The sequence below is a fragment of the Triplophysa rosa genome, linkage group LG10 (assembly GCF_024868665.1).
Source record: "Triplophysa rosa linkage group LG10, Trosa_1v2, whole genome shotgun sequence".
Classification (NCBI taxonomy): domain Eukaryota; kingdom Metazoa; phylum Chordata; class Actinopteri; order Cypriniformes; family Nemacheilidae; genus Triplophysa; species Triplophysa rosa.
In genome coordinates this window covers 21,220,971-21,244,561 of record NC_079899.1, presented here as the reverse complement: position 1 = coordinate 21,244,561, position 23,591 = coordinate 21,220,971, and the positions used below count along the sequence as shown (strand labels likewise).

The 23,591-nt window shown below is 37.2% G+C and overlaps 1 protein-coding gene across 14 annotated transcripts in view; it reads right to left on the bottom strand.

Moving 5' to 3' along the window:
• Positions 1-259: 259 nt before the first annotated feature.
• Positions 260-23,591, bottom strand: part of nrxn3a (neurexin 3a) — a 240,899-nt gene continuing 217,567 nt past the window's right edge. For 6 of the 14 annotated variants that reach the window (XM_057344272.1, XM_057344273.1, XM_057344271.1 and 3 more), the window contains 2 exons: positions 12,835-12,919; positions 261-3,599 (listed from right to left, as the gene is read on the bottom strand). In XM_057344272.1, the coding sequence (XP_057200255.1) occupies positions 2,668-3,599; positions 12,835-12,919 (1,017 nt within the window). In that variant the 3' untranslated portion in view covers positions 261-2,667. Of the gene's footprint in view, positions 3,600-5,368; positions 5,938-12,834; positions 12,920-23,591 lie in introns of all 14 variants that reach the window. The other 8 variants (XR_008963687.1, XR_008963689.1, XM_057344281.1 and 5 more) reach the window with 6 other exon arrangements.

Sequence of the window (23,591 nt, the reverse complement as noted above, 5' to 3'; positions counted from 1 at the left end):
CGCTCAGTTACTTCTCGTAGACAGCAATCAGATGGAGAATGAATCGAGCCAGTCTCCTGCATTGTTTCTCCTGAGAGAAGGGAAGTAATACCCATCTTCTTGTGAGATCCAGAAGAAATATAACATCTCAAACTGTGCTCAGATTTACCAAGACACCAAACATTCAAACATCGTCATCAAGATCTTCCAAGACCATATTATCTGATCTGTGTTAGCTCTGATATAACTGTATTGTATATCTGTCATTTTCAATGGGCATTTTATTATAAAACACACAAAAAACATTTGAGACATGAAACATAACCGAGAACCTTTGAGATATTAAAGAGAAACCACTGTGAAATAGATTTTCTCCTCTGGGTTTGCATCTAGCAATACGACATAAAAGTTATAATTTTCTGTACCGTACATCATAATTTAATCACTGTAATTAATGAAGCAATTCAATTCTAACAGAGGTAAGATCTTAAAATTGTACATTTGCGTTCCCTTGATAACAGAATATTTTGCTAGTTGTTTTGTGCTATATGTGTAAGAACTGTGGTCTTCTTTAACAGTTTCTTTTCTAAGGTAGGCCTACGGAAACATTATTTTTATACTTTCAATTGGCAAAACTGTTGGATCTTGATTTACTGGTACTGTCTTCACCAGCTATTAAATAAAAGTACTTGCTGCAAGTGCAGACTGCATCTTGTCTTATTCTAAAACAGAAAATAAGTCATTTAATCCACTTAAAGCAAGACAAATGACAGTCCCATGTCTCTGAAACACATGAACATGTTATTTATGCTGTTCAGAATGATAAATAAATCACCTACATATACTGAAAAAGCAGATGATAAGTGCACATTAAGACAACTGAAATATCAACCTCCATCATGGAATGTTTTATTATAGACCTTCATCAATGTTTTTTTTTTGAAGCGAAGCTGCATGACTAAGATGTCATAAATGAAAATTAAAAAAATGCACATGAAGTTGAATAGAAAACAATAAAAAAACAAAAACATGGCCACATCTCCACATTATAGGTATGGGTACACTGATCAACAAATATATAAAATGGCAACAAAAAATTATACATACATGATAAGGAACTGAAATGTAAAAAGTGCATTGATGCAACAGGTTTACTGCAGTCCAGGCCACTTGAATTAAGACATCAAGGTAAGAGAATCACACAGCGTAAATTACGTGAGCTGCATGTGTGTGTCCATGTTCGTCTGTCTTTATTACATATCTCTTTGATTCTTCTATAAATAAAACAACCGATACAATTAAGAAGTGTGTCTTGTATTTGATTGACAGCTTCAAGTAGTCAAATATCCATGCGATTTAGAAACATCTGCGAGAAAGATTAGACCTCTAATCTAACAATATTCTCTGCTTTTCCTTACAAAACGTCTGTATATTTTTCGCTCGTTCACATGAACAGACAGCGTCTGATTTTCTTCATGAAGTACACTGATAAATCAAATGATCTCTCTGTACAGTAGAATTACTCAAAAAAATACAACTTAGGTTTGTATGTACATCATCTACCTACAAAGTACAACCGCTATCATGTAATAAAATATGTAAACAAATTTGTCGTTTGACACAGTCGACTGTGACAACAGATAGTAGAATTCTTCACACTTTTCACATTAAATTTATTTTCGTATAGACATCCTTTAACAGTATTAGAGCACTGCGCCAGTCTGCACCAGACAGCTTTATAAAAAAGAGACGAGAGCATATGGACCAACATACATACGATTGAAAAAGTCCCAATCATCGACTTGCTGCAACGAAAAGTAGGAAATTCAGGAACGTTGTCCCCCACGTTGGCGCCGTAAGGGACGAGAGAGGTCTATCTTATGATGGGATTAACCAGGTGGACGTGTTCAAGCATTTTTCGTTGAACATGAAAGCAAGGGATGGCATGCACTACAATCAGTCGCTTTACTGAGACATGGTAACTTCTTTCTGGCAACTCGCACATTATTACAGTTGGTTGTACAATTCAAACGATCATTTTTGATTGTAAATCATAACAGTGCTGTGCTGGCAGAGTCTTAGCGACCTGTCACTTTAGCAGATATGACAGTTTCTTTTTTCATTTTGCAGAGAGCAAGAATCATAAGACACCACATGTTATGTATAAACAATACAAATCTCTCTCTCTCATATATATATATATATATATATATACATATATATATTTATATTTATATTTATATATATGTGTTTTTGTTGGCAGGAGTCCTTTTTCGCTCATGACAAACATTTTTTCGGCCCCACTTGTCTGTCTCTTACATGCTCAATACGGCCGATATAGCTTTCTCTTCTTTTTACAAAATGACCAAATAAAAAAGAAAGAGAAACCAAAGAAACAATATTTACTCCAAGGATCACGTACCTCTAAAAGTCACTTAGGATTATGATGTCGCTGTGGAATATTCTACACGGATAACGTCTCCGACCGGATAGAAGAGTAAGGTCACTAATGTCGCTATTTATCTTCTTGGTAGTAAGTGTGCTTTATGGTACAGTTCGTGTGAGAGTTTACCGCAGTCTCAGCACAGCGCCAGGCGTCTGTGGCCTCCTCTCGGCGCAGCTAGCAATAGTTCAATGTTCTCTGTGTACGTGTCTGTTGGTCTCTCTCTGCTTGGGACACGCTCGCGCTCACACGTAGTACTCCTTGTCCTTGTTTTTCTGCTTCTTGTTGCCGCCTTTTAAACTCTGCTGCTTGTCCTTCATGACTGCTCCATTGCTCTGTGCCGAGTTGGTTATGTAATTCCTTGTCTCGTCTACTTGGTAGGATCCCTCGTCCCTGTTTCTGTACTTATACATGGCGTACAGGAGAATTAGGATGCATAAAGCGGCAGCAGCCACTATCCCGACGACCATTCCGGTGGTGCTGCTAGATTCACGGACCACCTCGGAGGCCCCCGGAACCCGCCTGATGCCCGGCTCCGTCGGGATTGCTGTGGGTACATTACGGAACATGGGGGATGTTATTAATGGGCTCTTCAGCTTTGTGTTGTCTACCTCATAGGAAGTGGGCAATGGAAGCAAGACTATGTCGGGCTGGGGCTTTAGCTCCCTGTGATTCATTTTGCCCGCAGGCGGTTTGGGTGGCGTGGAAGTGGAGCGGCTCAGCTTGGGGGAAAAAGACGTGGTAGTGGATGTCCTACCAGAATCGGAGACTTTGTTAGGTCTAAAGTCCTTGGATCCCCACTTAGGCGCGTGAGCTTTGTAGCCACCTTCAAAGGCCGACGAAGACAAGGTCTTATCTGTTACCAAGGAGAAGGTGGTGTAAAAATCTTCGTCATCGGTAGGGGGCAGGTTAGAGTCGTATGCTTCCCCAGAGCCATACCCAGATATCACCAAGCCATCATCATCATCATCATCATCATCATCACAATCATCGCTGCCTCGGTCCGACAAGCAAGGTACCCCCGCCTCAGTGGCCATGGACAGGGACTCTTTGGTGGTCTCAATAATGGTGAGGTGGGGACGGAGGGTTGGGGGAAAGGGTATGGAGGGTGTACGAGTGGCTACGGAAGGGAGCTCTAAGGGGTCCTTTACAAGTACTGGGATAACTAATTCACCTCCTACAATTGAACAAAGACACGGAGGGCATGTTAGGGAACGTCAGTGAGACCACGCCACAACACGTTCATAAGGCAAGACTGGAAACGAGGATACGAGGCAGAAAAGACTTTAACAAAGGAAACCAAAAGACAAAAGCCAAGCCATATTCAATAGCCAAGAACGCAAACTAAAATAAATTTGCATCAAAAGGACTCGAGAGGGCTTCGTGGGTGAGCCAGGGTCTTTTTTTAAATAAACTGCTCAATGTTTTAGGTAATCATTTGAATTAGAATTTGCATAACTAACAAGTGTCAGTGTCCGAAATATGGCAGTATGGGGAGGGTCAGTCGAAAAACAATAAGGCACGCGTACAAATCCAATGTTTGCATAAAATTGCCAATGATTTCCTATAAAGCATGATGCTTGGCATAAAGTTAAAATTTTTTTTATCAATTTGCGATTTCATTAGTCATTAATTTGCATAATTATCTTCTGCAGCTTATTTGAATTTGTTTTAGGTCATTAGACATGCCTTGGTTAATGAAGGAGGTACCTTCATAAACAAAAACGAAAAAAACCTGCATATTGAGTCATTGACTGACTGGGCAGACGTTGTGTTGAGTTGCTTCAGGTTTCGGAAACAGACATTGTGTGTGAAAAGTGTAACGGCTTACTGTACATGTGCAAATAGATGCATGTTCTAGTGTTTTAAAAATAAATGTCAAAGAGAAACAATCCACAAGAAGTTCCTTCATTTACATAAAATTTGAGGTGACGTCTTACCTCACATTATATGTGACTTAAGAAGGGAAATTGTATCTCAGTGTTTGTTTACCTGAGAAAAACATCCTGTGCTCTCTGTGAGTCAGATTGTGTGTGAATATATGCATACATACATGTATCTTATCATAATATATACATTATATTTAGAATGAAAGATCTGGCTCCCCAGCAGCACACTAACTCTTGCCTTTTGAATGGCTTCAGAAAGCCTTTCTAATGGCAGGTACTGCAACGACAGCTGAATGATCTCGCTATTGCCAAATGGATATGGTTCGTTTTTTATAGGCCTGGGACTAAAACACATCTTAAAGTAATAGGACATTCAGTAAAACATACTTTGTAAGCAACACAATACATTGCAATGCACTGTTAGGTGTATTTAAGTGTAAGATTCATAATGCAATTATGAATTAAGAATTTATTAATCATTTCTTAAAGTAATGCAATTAAATGGTCAAAGTTAAGGTGTTCTAATAATATCAGGCCTTAAAGCCACTGAGATGCCAAAAAAGTTAAAAAAAATATCTATTGGCTTTGCTCTACAGCTTTAGTGTTAGGAGTGAACGATTTGAATACAAATTGAATAAATATGTAAATGTCTTATTTGACGTGCAATGATTCCCAAATATACTGAAAAAATGTTTTCTACTTTCTACAGGCTAGATATTCAGACTGCCATTGCAACTGTAAGATAACACTGCCATTAGCTGTAAATCACACAGTACCAAAGGACTTGCAAAAAACGAAAATTCTAAATTAAAGTTACTTTCAAAATTAAAGCGCTGACTCCAATCATAACAAAAATAAAGCCAATGCCATACTGTAAGTTACCATAGCAAACGGTACGATACTCAATGACAAACAGGCAATATAAAAATTGACATTATATTTTAGCAAACCAACATCAGAGCTTCTGATCTAATAATATACACATGTCAACAAGCAATTTATATTTAGACTATCAACATTGAAGACATAAAAGCATACCAAGTTTTTGTCAACTTACATCAACAAATTGCTCGCATGATTTTGGCATGAAGAAAAAACGTACAAAAGAAAGTTGTGTAAGAATGTTCTTGGACAGGTTTTTTGGTGAAAACAAAACGACTGGTTATCTTGTTTCTGCTTAGATATATATATATAGTTATACTTTTGTTCCCACATGAGAGAATACAGGGAGGCAACAACACATACATCCACACCACGTAACATGAAAAATAAACTTCACCATTATTCTGTTTTCTCGTTACTTTGATAAATAATCCAGTTTTCTTACAAAAACTGTACATAGTTGAGCCATTGATTTATATAGCATCTTTTCCGTTAAATAAATATCTACATTCTAGTAATTAAACTTTTTGCTTAGATTGGTTTTAATCTTCAGGTTTGAGTGAATGGATGACTGTACATATTTGACCATAGCTAGAGGGGGGAGGGCGGGGGTGTTGTGACAGGGGTGTCGGACCTATGAACATACTACATAGGAGATGATAATGATGGGGGTGATTGTGTAAGTCAGTTGCCATGTCCATGTATAGGCAGTACGAAGCGGTCGGGCAGCATTAACGTTTTTGGCTGTAAGGAAGGGATGGGGATACAAACAATGAGCATATACATGCCCATCTACGAAAAAGAACAAAACTCTAACACTGACAATCTGACAAACCCTAAACTGCAACTTCTTCGCCATGCAGTTTTGAAACATTCTTTAATCGTCAATTGTTTATCAAGATCACTGGCAGAATTTGAAAAAGCAAGAATTATATCAAGATCTGGAACCTTTTCACTGACGATCATGTGCTTGTGAAATTCCCAGATTCGGTTTGGATCGCTCCAGCACGCGAGTTAACGTGAAATTGGTTTTGTTTTGATTCTAACGGTACTTTTGGTCAAGTGATTTAGAATTTGTCAGTTGAAGCACATGGAATTCTCACTGAATTTGTTCCAAATCTTAAAAAGAAGACCAAAAAAATCAAAACATGTTATCAAATTAATGATAATCGTGATTTGATATTCACATCTAGGCAAAATTCCACCACTAATTTTGAACCCCAAAAATTCAGCTAGTCCAAAAATGGTAACCAACAAAAAAATGAAATTGATTTGAGTGTGTATAAAGTAAAAAGACAAAATTCCCAGAGACGAAAGAACAAAGCAATTCAAATTTTCACACACTACAACCAGATGCACAAACTATAAAACAGACACAATCGAGAGGGACAGTTTAACAGACAACTGCTTCCTCTCTCATGTGACCCAGAGACAAATATATCTGTCATTGTTAGTCTTAAACATGTAACAGGCGTGCAGTCTGGATGTATGTCAAGAGAGAGGAAAATTGGCTGAAAATGGGTTAATTTTCTTTTTTACTGCAAGATGTTGACGCATGCGTAAAGTAAGTTGCATTTAGGGAAAGTAGACGAACAATACAGCAAGCTGGGGGTCAAATCACACATCAAAAGTTAACTGAGGTCAGAAAAGCCTTTTCACCAGCGCCTGTAGGTCACAGAGGCTTGTTTGTGCGCTTTCACCACACACTGCTGTAAAATATATGTTTTTCAACCAGTAATCTAAAGTCCTTATGTCTGAATGAACAGTTTTATAATAAAAACGAAACGTCCGTGATCGTATTTGGTACTGTGCCTACAGACTTTGGTTCAAAAGCAGCAGAGAATTGACTGAGGAATTCCACAAGAGGGTTGAGAATAAAAACAAACTTTGTGGACATTTTAAAGTAAACGATCCTGATTTATGTCATCTTTAATCTAATAATTGTATTTTTAATAGCAATATTAGAAATATGCCTAATAGCAATATGCGTCAGTCATTGGTCTATATTTGAAGACAAAAATGCAATACAATTAATATGATTTAAAGGGATAGTTCACCCAAAAATGAAAATTCTGTCATCATTTACTCACCCTCTTGTCATTTCGAACCTCTATGACTTTCTTTCTTCTGTAGAACACAAAAGAAGATATTTTGAAGTTGATAACCGAACAGCGGTGGCACCCATTGACTTTTATTTTATGGACACAATGCAAGTGAATGGCTGCCATCGCTGTTCGGTCAACAACATTTTTCAAAATATCTTCTTTTGTGTTTTGCCGAAGAAAGAAAGTCAAGAAAGTTTGGGTGAAATATCACTTTAATATGATTGTGTTTCTAAAAAAAAACTACACTGCAGGTTTATACAGAGTTCTCCCTTTCTGTCACTATATGAACCAGACTTTTCATTAAAACACAATGTGTCAAAATACACAGTGCCTGAACTCCCCAAAGATTCAAGGATCAAACAAAACCATTCTGCAATATATGGGTTTCTTGTTGTGTTATCCAACATTACTGTATATACTAGAATATTGCATGCTGGGAAATCTCGACGTTCCCATACAGGCAGGGGACTGATTAAACAAGAGTCAATGTTCAATGTTCAATCATCAGTGTGAACAGCACAGTTTGTTCTAAATGAAATTGTACGGCTATGTGACCATCAAGCCTTGTTTACTTGAGCTATGACAACTCAGATTGTTTCATTTTTTTTCTTTGTGCACTACCAGACCGACTGAATTAAACCTATTTGTTCCAACATTCTTTTAATGTCATTGAAGTCTAACTTCTATGCAAATAAAAACAATACGCTGTGGTAAAGTATTTGCTTGATAAGCATTTATTAATATCTAACATTTCCGCAAGATGATTAAACGTACAAAAGTGCACTTGTTTTTTCACACTAAAGATTCAGTGAGATCCATGTCTACTGTATGCTTTTCCTGGTTTGGTTTGCGTGACACATTTTTAAGGAAGCACTGGGCTTCATGTGAACTTCGGTATGGTTTACAATTGGTATGAAAGCAATCATTTTCATTATTGAGCCATTGGGGTGCTGTTCGCAAAGGGTAGAAATGAACAATCTAACAAACTGTGAACATCTGAGTTAAAGGCACAGTTCACCCAAAAATCACCCTCAAGTTGTTCTAAATCTGTGTACATTTCTGAACACAGAGAAAGATATTTAAAAGAATGCTTGTAACCATTGACTACCATAGTAGGAACAATGACAATGGTAGTCAAAAGTGCCCCAGAACTGTTTGCTTTCTTACATTCTTCAAAATATTTTATTTTGTGTTCAACAGAACCAATAAATTTATAAAGAATTTTTTCCTACTATGGTAGTCAATGGTGGCCAAGAGCTGTTTGGTTACTGACATTCTTCCAAATATATTTCTCTGTGTTCATCAGAACAAAGAATTTTTACAGATTTGGAACAACCCGAGGGCGAGTAAATGAAGACAGAATTTTCATTTTTGGGTGAATTTTTCCTTAAAAAATTCTCCCAAAAATGAAAATTCTACAGCAAGACTCTTAGGAAGCTACTTTGTGAGTATACAAGTAATCTATAAAGGATGCCTCATTATAATGCCAACATTGTCACACATCAAGTATTATTCGCAGAGAAGGGTATTCAAACCGTTAACACACAAGAGGTGTCTCTCAATGTGAGAAGTCTTGTGTGTTCTTATCTCTGGTCCCACTATGGATAGGTAATTGAACAGTAGCTCAAATGCATAATATCCACCTGCTGGCCCGTGATAAAAGCATCCCCCACCATTGGCACAGAATAAGGCCGAGCAGAACTCGCTCTATAATCTAGACCATTCTTCCCTTTGTTCTACATTTTTCCCCCAATTTCATGCATTCTGACAGAATCTAATTGCTTTGAGTCTAAAGTTGATCACCTCTGTTGAATCATCGTGGCACAAGCTAGACTTGAGAAACCATCATTTTTTTCTTCAAGACTGGTCACAACTTCTTTAAGTCAGTCACATAAAAAGGAAGACTGGGCTAATTAAAATCTAAAAAGCAAGACTTATTAGTCTTAACTAGTTGCTAGTCGGTGGGACCAGTTGTTAAGACACAGTCTTAACTTAGCGGCTATGTTTATGCAACTAGCCCATGTAGTATGGTGAGAGTCTGAAATTTGGAGTGTAGCATATAATGCCATCTGCTGTTCATATAGGGAAGACTGATGCATCAGTTACAGTCAGTACATTAGTATACGGGCATTGCTAAAGCACAACATCCAGTCCATTTCATTGGAAAATCTTATCTTTCTTAAAGGGATAGTTCACCTTCAAAATGGAAATTCTGTCATTATTTACTCACCCTCTTGTCATTTCAAACCTGTATGATTTTTTCTTCTTCTGCAGAACACAAAAGAAGATATTGAAAAAAATCTGTTGGTCCCCATTGACTTGCATCGGTTTTGTGTCCATATAACAGAAGTCACATTACCAACATTTTTCAAAATATCTTCATTTGTGTCACACATGACAACAGGGTTATTGAAGACAGAATTTTCATTTTGAAGGTGAATTATTCCTTTAACTATGTTTAGATTTAGTAAGGGATGTCAATGGCTTAGTTCTACACTGTATTTAAAAAGGCATATCAACGGATTCAAAATTAAGTTATCAAATTATAGCTTATATCGCTGTATCTACTTTTTCACTAAAAATGATAAAAGATAGTAAAAACATTTATAAATGATATCTGGCAGATGTGTAAATCTCGAAATAGATTGTTTTACACTAAATAAAAACTATTTTGTGCTGAGCTGATGGTTTTAATGAAAGCAAAGTATCATGGGACTGAAAAGAAAAGGTAGAGCTATATTAATTGGAATAATTTAATCAAACGCCTCAATATGAAATGGAGATAAGCCTGAACAAATCATACGGCTGCAGACATGTTTAACCTTTAGATCTGATTAGTATTACACTACACGCTGACATGGCTTTGCGAAACAACTTTTGAGTAAATACATTGTACAAACTTTACCGTAAACAAGAAGAGTAGGAGATGCATCAGTCACTCAGATAATGAAGTCACTGGAGGCTTCTTGCCCTCAATTCCAAATTCACTTCACCTTTCCTCTTGTTCAAAGAGAAATGCTTAAATACGTGATCATTTTAAACGCTCTGAAACGAGAGCCATTTAGCAACGAATAAAAATTTGGGGAGTTTGTTTAGCACTTTCTAAAAATATACCACTTAACCTGATAGAATCATTCTTTAGGCGGTTTTGTATGCAGACGTGAACTTTTAGATAATGAGATTTGTAAGCAAAGAAAGTTTGGAGAAAGTTAAAACAGAATTGGACTTATCATAGAAAAGCATATCATAAATCAACATAAGCCCCCCTATGGAATTCCTGATAAAAAGGGAAAACCCAACGATTTTGCGAACAGAGAACAGAATCGCATGACAACACATCAACACGCGGACAGATTGATAGACAGAAACACGACTACAGGAGATGCAGCGGAAATCTTTGCAACCATAAGCTTGAGGGATGATGCCTAAACATACAGCACTACAGGTTAGTCCGATGGTAAAGATATGCACAGAATAATGATGCCATGCACGGAATAATGACACCGTATTCGAGAAAATGGTTCTGACTAGCAGTTACCGAATTACATGCCACAAATGACTGCTTATGAAAGCATGACATTGAGAAGCGAACAGTTTGTGGCAATAAAACTCTTTCTGTGCCATCTGCATTCAAAAACGACTTCTTATGCAGAACGGCTTTGTTAAAGAGGGTCATTCTTTTAACACAACTTTCTTAAGATTACTATCAAATACTTTTGATGGCAAGAAAAGATTTTATTTGCCTGTTGTTTTTGTCGTTAGTAAAAAATGGCAGAGGTCAAGGACAGGTCAAGCTCGATGCCACAGATGCTTGGAAAAAAACGATTTCAACACCAAAATATCATGCGGAACAAGATGAGGCGAGATGACAGGAATGTTGCCGGGAAAAAACAGAGGACTTTATTGAAAGATAACAAACAAGCCAATGAAACTAAGAGGACAAGTACTCCACACATGCGTGACAGAATACTCTCCAGACATGAGGACGGACCCCTGCAGCGATTATGTTTCATGCGGCTTCACATCACCTGATGTAGAGGTTAGAATGGCATGAATTTCTGTGTAAACGTGACTGGATGATTGGGACCCTGTCAATAGCTTTCTTTATGAGTACATAAAGATTTAAGAAAGATGGATATTACTCTCAAACCACTAACCTGATGACTGTCATTCGGAAGAAATTGGGATTGACATTTGAGAGAATTGCGGAGGGTCAGAGCGGGTTTAAAAGCAGTTCTAGCCTGTCATGTCTGTGTGAAAACATAACCGTATACAATTTCAGCGGATGGGACACTAACATGTTGTACGTTTCTGTGTCCACCTTATAGGCCAATAGATAAAACTAACAGGCCATGAAATGGCTTCGGGCTGAGAGTATGATTTGATATTCTTGTTATGTGCCAGGCCATTTTTCAGACGGGAGAAAATGCAGAATCTGACAAAACTATAAACTCTTTTGACCCGGTGGATTTAGAAAAGACTAGAACCACAGTTAGAATCATAAAATCTACATATAAAAATAATTTTCTGGTTGTTAAAAATATTACAGAACTAAAATTCTGAGACATAAAAGTGTGTTTAAAGGAAAATGTCGGGCTTTTACTGAAATACATGGACTGGAATCGTAGTTTGTAAAAGTATGACTATAACTGCAATCATACATTTTCATTTTTCACAGAGACATGACCGACTATTTTCTCAAAGCTATCATTATGGTAAAAAAGCCAAAACCCAGCTTCTCCCAAATCTCGCTCTCTCTTCTTTCTCGCTATGGGTATATCTCTCTCTCTTTGTCTAATTACTGTATTATATTTTTCATATTTGGGTTGGAAGGAAAATTAGCAGAACGACTTGCTCACACTGAGGCAAAATGATATTGTTAAAAAGTAAGCATAACGACACAAAAAAGAAATTTCTACACAGAAATTCGATGATATCTGTTCTCTTTTAAAAGAAAAGTTAACTTAGATCAAGCCTCTTGAAATGAGGAAACGTAAAGGAATAGAAAGGACTGCTCCAGAAGCAATTAATCTGAGAGATATCAATCTACTTGGCTGAAAGCAAAGTTCAAGAGAAATCTCAAAATGTATCATATACGAAAACGCGGTCCACTATCACATGACAAAACTTCAGTATGATACATTTTGAAGCATCAATGCAGAGAACATGTCACTTTGCTGTACTAATTTTGTGCATATGCTCTCACTGTAGGCACTGGGAACAAAATTAGTAGTCAGTGTGACCATGTTAACCACTTCGGAAAACCCCATGGCCAAGTGTAGCTCTTAATAAAAGTTTGGGAGTGGGGATGGTTAGTTTGGATTCTGTGCTACTAAATGGACTAAGAATTAGAAATGCATACCTATTTAGATTACCTATTTCTAAAGGCATCGGAATACATCTCTGTATTGGTGTACATGGGTTGGATTGGGAAGTTACACTTTTTCTATCCATGGGGGGAGGCGATGCTTTGAGGATCTGATCCTCAGTTGCAAATGAAACGTCACCACAGAAAGGCAAGCAAAATTCAACTGACCTAGCCCACCTGCGTGTCCTTCGCACTCAGCAAAGTCCTCATCGTCACTGGAACATTCCGCCGATGAGACCATTTCATCTGTGGTCTGCGGGACACACAAACAAGACCACAGACAAACAACAAAAGATACTTAAGGCAACTTTTTACATTGGCGTACCCCATAACAGTCACACAAAGTGCATTTTATTTCACCACATACATATTTTTGCTGAATTTTACACATAAAAATGCAATATTAAAATCATGCACCACTTTTGACTACGAAAAATCTCTCTATATCACACAAAAGTAATATCATGGTTTACTTTTAAGATGGCTGTGTGAAAAGACTTGTGCAACAACATTCTTTGCATTGGAGAGTTTTAGTCTCATATTATTTTCTACCCACAGTTTGTGTCTGTGTTTTGCTGAAAAATCTACTTCAATAAAGATATCTAGTTGTAAACGCCAATAATGCATTCAAGTTTTACGTCAGGATATTCTGTACGCCGCTTGTAGACAAAAACTGTTATTTCCACTCGTGCATTTTCAGTATGGCTTTGCGTGGTATAATGCTCTCAAGGTGGATTGTGGGATTGATAGCGATACATAAAACAGCCAAAGCGTTGAAAGCAGCATTGAGCAATTTCTTTTTAGAAATCACAAGCACAGTCCAGGTGTGCCAGGTTACATGAAAATCCGCACACCCGCGGTTGACTGCAAAAGATATACAGAGTAATTCTGGCTAGTATGTTTGCACCATTTAAATCACTTTAACGCGGCTGTGATGTTTGTACACTAGAGGGTGCACACATTAAACATCAGATCTTGATGCAAAAACATCAAAATGAATTACATTTCTGATCTCTGTTCTGCTCTGCTGTCACTTCTCATTTACATCATGACCAAATGGTCCGCGGGCGCATTTTCCACATGGAGCTGCTCATATGCAATACTTCATTATTTTATTGTCAATAAATATTAATTCACTGTTGATAGATATTGGGTTTGCTGTGATCATCTCAATTCCAAACTGAGAAAAAAAACTACTTGTATTTTGAAAAACTGCTTAAATGTGAGTCACCTCCATCTCTTGCAAGTCCGCATGGATTTCCCATCACTGTATATCACGGCCGTTGAGAGGAGAGGACCGAACGCACAGCGGCAGTCCGAGATTATCTGTGTGTCTCCGATGTCTACGACTCTGATTTATCCACACCCTTACTCATGCCAAACGCTGCAGTGAGCCCGCTTTTCACATCTTGGGCTTGGCATGTCTTTATTAGAAGCAGATTAGAATGTGGAGCAAAATACGTACTGTCATTGACCGAGTTTATGACATTTTTAAATAACGGAGGGAGCAATAGAAAGCGTAGGTGAAAGCACGGGCTGTAAATATGATTAGGTTTGACAGCATTATAAAATATTTTTCCTCTATATTCTTGTTGGACTAAGCCAGTAAAGACTTTATTATATTTTTTTATCCAAGTTTTGGAATGAGGATTAAAATATTGTGTGCATAAATGCATTTGAATGCACATTAGACCAGGTAGGAAGCGGTGTGGAATATCGGTTTGCGTATATAAAATTATTCATTGGATTTATATTTAGTGTGGCAAACAACTCATCTTCATGGCTAAAAGGGGAGACGGTTACCACAGATGCAGAAAGCAATGAGAAGCGTAATTGACTGATTGCGGAGAAAATGTTTCCTTTTGAGCGATGGCAAAATGCAGCATTTAAATAAGCCACTCGGTGTTCAGTATTAAATGCGACTGACACAAAGGGCTTAAATATGTACTGTATGTCTTTGCATGCATGCACATCTGATACAGCAAATGTACATTTACACCTTTGGGAATCTGTTAGCACAGCATATGAATATCTCGAAAGCCATCCTCCATATCTTTTTCACAATTACACAAGCTCAGCACCAGTTCAGACCAACAATGCACCGGAGAGCTACCGCATCGTATTTATACTCATTTATTGACGCTTTTGTTGGAAATGAGAAAATAGCCTTATCCATATAGTAACCGTGTTAAAATGTGTTTCCATGGTATATAAGCTTTCAGCATTCATCTTTGCAGAAGAGCTTAATCCCCCTTCGGCCTGACAGTGACGGGAACTTAATGTTTTATTGCTGGAAGATTAGTTTATTTTTTCACTCTTCACAAAGCCTGTAATACATCATGATGTCCAACAGATAAGCAAATCCACCAAAATCCATCCAATTTATTTTCAGTCTTATAGAAAATTGCATATTTAAAAAACAATGTACTTGGCGAGATAAAAAAAATGTTTATTGATTTTTTTTTGAACGTCATTCAATAAGGCTTGATAGACCTTTCCAGTGGCTTGGAAGTTCATAGCTTTAAAATATTTTCTACAGTACATTCCAATGAATTATTTTCTGTCGTGTCTATTAACTGTCCATGACGTCACATTTTATTTGACAGTGACATAAATAGGCTGCGCAACAGTCTTGTACTTTTCTCTCACATTTAATTTTCACGAGTCCACCCAAAATTTGTGAAAAGACGTTTCCAATGTTCCATCAACACCTGTGTACACATAAGCACGACATATTAAATTAACCGTAACTCCATCCTTCACAGCCTCCCTATCGTTCATGTCAAGTTAAATAAACAGACTCTCACTAAAGTCTATTGCTTTCTGGTGCTTTATATTGAAAAATATGACTACGTAGCTGTACAGGTTGGGGACTACATAGCTGTAGATGACAGGGCCCTGTGGACGTGCTATCCATTTGGCCGGGTGAAAATGAGCAGCTCTGCTGTGTATTGAGTTTTAGGGAGCTGTCTGCTGAGGCAAAGACAGAGTGAAACCTGATTATTTTACCTTGACGTGATAAAGGTCATTATGGACAGCCTTGTATTTTTCTCCTTGTGCTTGAATAATAGTGAGTCACAGTGGATTGGCAGCGACTAAGACCCATATAGAAACAACTTCAAAATCACGTAAAATCTGTAAATTAATTTATTTAGAAGAGGTTTTTATGTCTATAATGCAGTTTTTTTTTACCTTGCAGGCTTTGAAATGCAGTTTTAAAAGTGACAATAAATAATACAGTAAAATATAATAATAAATGAAATAAAATAAATTAATAAATTAAAATAAATAAAATAAAGCAACAAATCTTGTGAAATATGTTTTAATTTGCAAAAAACTAACTCTGTGACATATAGAGATACATAGAGGAAAGTTTTATTGCTCAAAGTTTGCTCCTTCATATCTCAGGAGAATTAATGGAGTTCTCAATTGAGTTTCATTCAAATATAAACTTAGTCTGCGATGTTTCTCCTAAAATTGCTTAAGAGAAATGCATATTGCAAAATAATCTAACCTACTTGATAATTTGAGTTCATATTGAAATCCACTTACGTTTCTGGTATATACAGTGTTTGGAATTTTTTTTCCTATCTAGGTGCAGTGCAGCCGGGTGCCACAAGCTCTGCGGTCATACGGAGATAAGCTCATTCACTATCACTATCCAGGCTGCATCAAAAGCTAGATAGTCTGTGGGGCAAAAATCCCGTATTGTTCAGATTCTGTTAAAAATGTGAAATAGCTGTTCACCCAGTAAGTGGTTTGAAACCAAAATCATGCGGAATCAACTTCAGTGTAGACAGAGACATTACACTGTGAAGATGTCCAACTTGTATTCAAATAAATGGGAGACATGGTATGGAATGTCCAATACAGTCTCTGGTAAAGAAAATCATTCTTTCCAAAAAAGGACTTGTTTTCAGAGACAGATTTTCTTGTCAATATAGAGAAGTTCGAAGTCATGACTCATAGCAAATATGGCATGACTTGGTTGACAACTTCCAGGACACTTTCCACAAAGCGGCCAGCACACAGACTACCTTCTTTTCCTTCTCAGTGCAGAATATCTTTGCAGCTGCAGGGCGAGATGGTATCTTGGGCCCGTGACATTGTGGATGTGGTTAGCATTCAGCTCTTTGCCTAAAGGCCTGCTCTGACTATGCAAATCTGCTTAATCAATGCAGGATATTTACCATGGCTCTGCTCGGAGATAACTGACAGGCCGGGCCAGCCGTGCCAGTATCCTACTGGGTAGAGAAAGCAGGAGGGAACAAGAGCGACAGAGAAACAGAGGCCAGCATCTCAATTAGAGCGAATTTGGTTATTCTGGAAACCCGAAGGAAGGTTATGAAAAAGAAACATATCGTTTTTTGGAGACGGTCTGCTCAAAACTTGCTGATATCAAAAAGGGTCTGTAAAACAAACAGATTAGAAATAATCTAAACTAACTCGTAAAGTCATCTTGACCAGTTGGTTTCAGGGCATGACACATTGAAATAGACAAAGTCAGCATATTTTTTTGTTTATGTGCACATTATGTGAATATAAAGCATTTAATTCAATGGCTAAATTGCTTGTAGACGGTTTCAATGGCAACAACATAAATGTTATGTGGCCCAAACTTAACTCCTCCGCAAAGAATCTATAACTGTTGAGTAGTTTTTATTTAATTTAATACATTTAATACCAATAAAATAAATGAATATTAACATAAAATAAACACAGACCAAAAGTTAACTTCGGGCCAGTCGTGTGCGTCTGATAAAACCGTGTAAATACAAATAAATGTAGATATTGCCATGCGTGTTGGCAATAAGAGATGGGTTCATGAAAAATGGCTATAATTTGCTGGAAAAAGTTAACAGACAGATGCATCTCAATGGCAGTTTCTCAGCTGGATTTCTAGTCTGCCATCTTTGCCTGTGGGCCCGAATTCCAAATCCATTTTTTTGAGGCTAATTACATTTTTAATTACAACTTTAAAATGGTCATCAATTGTAAAAGAATATTTTTAAGCCCTAATATTGTTTGGCACAGTTTTCTCATAATGCAATCACCAAAATACAATTTATCATGTTGTGAAATAATTTTGACTCGTGCTGAAAAATGCTCCCTTTTCACCACAACACAAGCAAGCTCTGGGGAGAAACTAATTTTCTTAAAGCTGACAAGAGCTGACACCGGTGAGATTTGTCATCACCTTAAATTACTCAGCTGATAGTCCCGCATAAAATCAGTGACTTAATTTTAATCAGTGTCTGTTAGTATAAACATTTCTGAGGTGTAGCGGCTTAATAGTTTAAGCGCTTGATAAAAAGCTACACGAAGTTGGTGCGGCTGACCTGAAGACCCTGGCATTAACTATTTCTATTGAATCATTTCTTTCCATTTGGCTTGTCTAGCAGGGTGATTTAATTGAGGTCAGAGAGCAGCTTGTGAACAACAGAGCTCAACATTTCCTTTCTAGCATCGAAATAAGCGCAATATGAACACTCAGAAAGACTACATTAACACAGAAAGCCTATTATGAAGCTCCGCTACACCTGCTTTATTCACACAAAAGAGATAAACAATTTCGCTTGGGAATATGAAACTGCTTCTGAATTTGTCAAATGTAAATCATTTTTTTATTTTCCTTGAATGAAGGAGCACATATTTACAATCATATTTTGTAAAAGCCAAGCTAAGATGAACTGCACACACTACTAGATCAGCATATCCTCTGCTGTAAGACTGTGCATGTAAATCCTGTTGATATAGGAGCAAGCGAGTGATTTATAATCCATATAGAAACCAGAGCGTTCATTTCACAGGAGCCCCCGACTCCTAATCGATTATAGCACCAGAGAAAGTGCTGACACTAGAATAATCTCTGAGATTTAGGAAGTTCCTGTCATGTTTTTTATGCCCTTTTTGATCACATTTGAGCGTACTCAACATGAAGATGCGGTTTGTTTAGAAGATAGAGAGAATGACTGTTATCACTGTTATGATGCTGATGTCATAATTACTGGGAGTAGTGCTGACATCATCATCATGGTCACATTTACCACTGAGCTAAAGGAAACGTTTGTGATAAATGTACATCTTTATTGGAAAATAACTTTTCTTTAGGAGGAAATATAAACTGTGCAGTCTTCACAGCTCTCACGTTTACAGCTAACAGAAAGCGCATTTGTGGTTAATCGAATGCATGAGACTTAATCAGACAGGTCTAATTAAATGAACTTTTCAATCATCTAATTCACAGCAATGAAGTGCTGAAGAAAAAGACAAGCTGATAAATACTCAGAAGTCTGGACTCAGAAATAAGTTGCCGTTAAACATTCTTTCCAAATCACATCCTTTGTGGGAGGTGTAGCATTTCTCACCTATATAAAAAATGTCTGTTATTGTACAGTAGCTTGTGACTAAAATATGTCCTGATTAGTATATAGATTAGTTAGTTTAACATATTTAAACATGGACAAATTTAGCTTTAAATTTATTGCAATACAAAGCTTGTGCATTTAAAATGTGAAACTGCAGCATGTGAGCTTGGAGTAAACATAATGTTACTGTCTGTATGGACAATAATAAAGTTGTCATTATTGTTATCATGTAGCATCATACAGCAGTCCTGGTCTCTAGCAACACCTCGTGTTCAATCAGATTTAAGGACTAAGGGCAGTATAAAAAAATCTAGCTGATGTCATACTCTCAAAGGATTCTGTGTTGGAGCCGGAGCCAGAAAAAAGTAGACACGAAAACAAAAGTTTGCTGAATGATCGTCAGATAATCATCTTCTTTCATCCCTCCTGTGGGTCTCTCTGGCCTTGATTTTATCATGTCTATCTCCACTTTGGCACTACAAGGAGTGAACAGCTTGTATTACAAACTGAATCAATAAGAAGGAAGAAGATCGCTTTCAGAACGATTCAGAGTTCCTCTCTGTCTGATGACAGCCATTTGACATCTTATCGCACATTTCGTTTTCTCCAAGAAAAAGGACAGACCAACAGCTGTGTCTGTGCAAGATTTTCAGAAGAAATGGTGCACCAGAAAATATTGCTTTTGAGGTTGAATTGCAATTTTCTTAAACATAATAATAATTTAAAGTCAACGTTGAACGCAACGCTTAACAATCCTATAGACAATGTGAAGCTGACATCACGCCCTATGTTGCGTTTTGAAGTGGCGTCGCCATCTTGGGAGGATCATACTCCACTGCTATTATTGTTTGATATGCACCGTTACTTGTTTTGTTTGATATATGGAGAAATCGAGAGTGAAAGAACCAGGGTCTTTTCCTGAATGACTCTGCGTAATGCTATTGCAGTTTTTAACACAGCAAGACCGACCTACCATAGTTATATTTCCTAATCAAACAAGAAAAACAAAACACTGCATTGAGCATAGTAGCAGTGATCCTCCCAAGATGGCGCAACATTCAACACGCCATGACATAGCTTCACATTCTCTATAGACAATTATTTTTACAGTTAGTAATGCTAATGCACATCTTATAGAAAATGTATAGCAATACCATGTCTCTTCATACCATGTTTATTATAATTGTCCCTTATCTTATTTCTTAATTTCAATGCTGTTTTTTCTTGTTTCTACTGCTAAAATGGAATTTCTGTAAAGCAGATTTGAAACAATGAAAAACTGTAAAAAAGAGCTATAGAAATAATTTTGATAAATTTGAAGAAAAAAAAACTAGGACTTTAAAGTTTATTTTAACTAAATACTAAAGTAATACACATAGCTACACCATTATAATTAAACTGTTAAATATAAAACACCACAATTATGGTACTGTTCACCGTAATCTCACAGTATACAGTATACAGTTCACTTATGATAGATGGTGAAACTACTATTGAAAGTACATGAAAGTACAGCAACTACACTGTAAAAAGTATGTTAAAAACATTAGTTTAAGAGCTGCTTTAAAGGTCCAGTGTATAAATTGTAGCGGCATAAAGATAAAGTTTAGATAAAGTTTTTACGAAACGCGCTATGCAGTTTGTCCATTTAGGGCTACTGTAGAAACAACATGGTGAATTCCATGCAAGAGGACCCGCGGTGTACGTAGATAGAAATAGCTCAATCCATGGTAATAAAAACATAACTCTTCATTATGTAAGGTCTTTATACACCTCTGAAGACATAGGTATGTATATTATATTGCATTTCTGTCAATAGATCCACCCAAAAATGACACACTGGACATTTACACACTGTAAGACTTTACTGTAATTTCGCAGCAGGTTTGCCAGTAACTTACTGTACAGTAGATTTAATGTACAATTTAGTTTTAAGCATAAACTTACCTAGTTTATATATTTTTCTTTCATAAAACGAGACTAAATATCTTGGGTCACTTTTCTTGTTATGTAAATGTATCGTAATTTAAGAAGTTTTAAATATTTTTACAGAAAACAAGAGAAAAATGCTTAGGAAGAATGTCATGTTTTGCAGTGTTGCTGTGCTAATGCCAGTCTCTTCTTGCTCAATTTGAATCTCAAAAGTCAAAGTGTTTTAATTTTGATTAGGGTAATTGAAAACAGTACTAACTGGAAAGTATATTAAGTAGTAATTAAAGATACAGTAAGTTACTGGCAAACCTTTTGCAAAAACTACAGCAAAGTTTTACAGTGCCTGTTTAAGTTAAATTAAATTGAAAATCAAATTTTAATTGTATTCAAATGACTTAAAAAATCATAGTTGTACCCTGTATTTCATATAACACAAAAAATGAAGTTATTGGATAAATAGGATAGACTTATAAAGCCAATTTGATTTAACTTAAAAATTGAAGTCAGCTATTAAACGAAAATGTTTAAGTCGATTTATTTTTCAGTGACATGTTCCGTTTTGTTGACATTGACTTTACTCTATGAGGTAAGTTGGTATCTACACCAGTGTCAATGGGTGGATGTTTCATTCAGTAAATTATGTCTTCATTTCTATAGCCCTTGTAGCTCACCTTGCTATTGACGTATAGATTTTAGTGAGCCCACCTTACCAGCCACCTTTCACCAGTATGGCCCGCGGCTACGATTCCATCCACAACACTTCATTCTGTTATGTACTCATAACTTCCTTTGTGCTGCACGGCGAAGTGCAATTGTCATGAGGCGACGTTGGAGCTTTCAAACAGCCATCGTTCATCTTCCTGTTTACACAGGAATGGTCCCGCACCTTATCTTTAATCACTCTCAAGCTGAGGAGGGCAAGGTCGCCCGGGACCTTATGACAAACTAGCTTGCCGAGCACTCCGCTTTGTGTCCCGGCTAAAATTAGAAAGCAATACACAGTTTGTTTCAATTATAGATTCAAATCTAAAGTGCCGTCTTTTATTATGCCGCACCTGTTTAATTTGAAGAGGGGATGAAAATGGCCTTGGGGGACCAGAGGTGTGTGAGGAAGAGTGGAAGACAGAGATGATCGAGACAGGAGATGGAGCAATGAGACAGGAACATTGAGTTCAGACAGCATCTATGAGTCTGACTTCATTACCTGGACAGATTGATATTAGAATATGAGAAATTTGTCCTCACGAGAAGATACATTTATGAAGTTTGGGACATTAATAAGAAAGTAGTGATATGTGATATGTATATGGAGTTGACTTAAGTGGAAGATGACATACACAGCCTCCTAAGGTTGCTCCTTATTTCGGCAGCAATACATCCTTTGTGAAAGCAATCCCATAATGCATTGCAACAAGTACACTTAAAAGTATCGATAAAATATAGTTCAGTGTACTTAAATACAGATTATGTTTTATTTTTATTAATGCCATTCAAAATTCTCAATCAACATTGCACATCTAAAGCCTCTCGTGATGTTTAAGCAGCAGGCAGCAAAGATTTTAAAACCGAACGCACATGTTGGTTAGATGTCTCTATTAGTTTGTGGTTTCATTCATCAGTTATATATTTAGCCTGTGCAAGTAACATGATGCAATGTCTCACTTTCAAAACATCATCCTTTTTATCATTTGGATAAAGATGAGAGTTGCTGTGATCCTGTAAATCAATGAAAAAGGTTTCTAAGCATCTCTGACCAATGACGGATGGGAAACGAGCCCAATGTGAAACTGCATCTTAAATATTTCTGCCATTGTAATGCAAACATGTCCTTCCTTAATAGCTCACCCCTTGTCTGTTGCTTTATAAGAAGCATTGTTCCTCAAGAGGAAAATAAACTAGCGAATTGTAACTCGATTCACATTTCAATACACCAGTATGGCCTGGAGATTGAACTGGCGTCTTCTGTGAAGCACCCTGAACGGCTCTCCTATATCTCTGGCACTTTTAACTACGATTTCAATAAACCGAAGCGGCCGTCTCTTAGGGATAGCGGCCGTCTCTTGCCCACGCGTAATATCCTGCTCCCATGTGGCTCGTCAGCACCTACTGAAACGTATCAGTCCTCCGCACCACAGCCACTGTCGGCCGCCCCAACCTCCGTATAATTGGATTCTAAACACAACTCTGGAGAAATATTAGTCTTTATTGTGGTACCGCAGCACCATCCCTCGCTCACAGTTTTTCGTCTGTCTCACTGGATTGTGCGGTTAACCCCTGAACTGTCTCGCCAGCTCTCAAGCAGAGGAAAACAATATGCCTTTAAACTTTTTTTCGTTGCACCTCAGCACACACTCAGGTTTTGTCTTTTTTAAAACATGACATCAATTCCATTGTTGGGAGAAACCGTAGGGTTTAATAGAGTATTTTTGTACGCAAAACCCAAAGCGGGTTAGCATTGTAGCGAGTATGGTTTTGATTAAATGCCTCAAACAAAAGGCATTCCAAAATAAAACACACCAGTAATTACCTGCTTGTGAGTTTTTAAAGCTTTAACGAGTTTTAAAGCTTGCTCTAACAAGTTGCTAAAAGCGGCTACATTCTTTGGGGGGGACTTTAAACGTCATC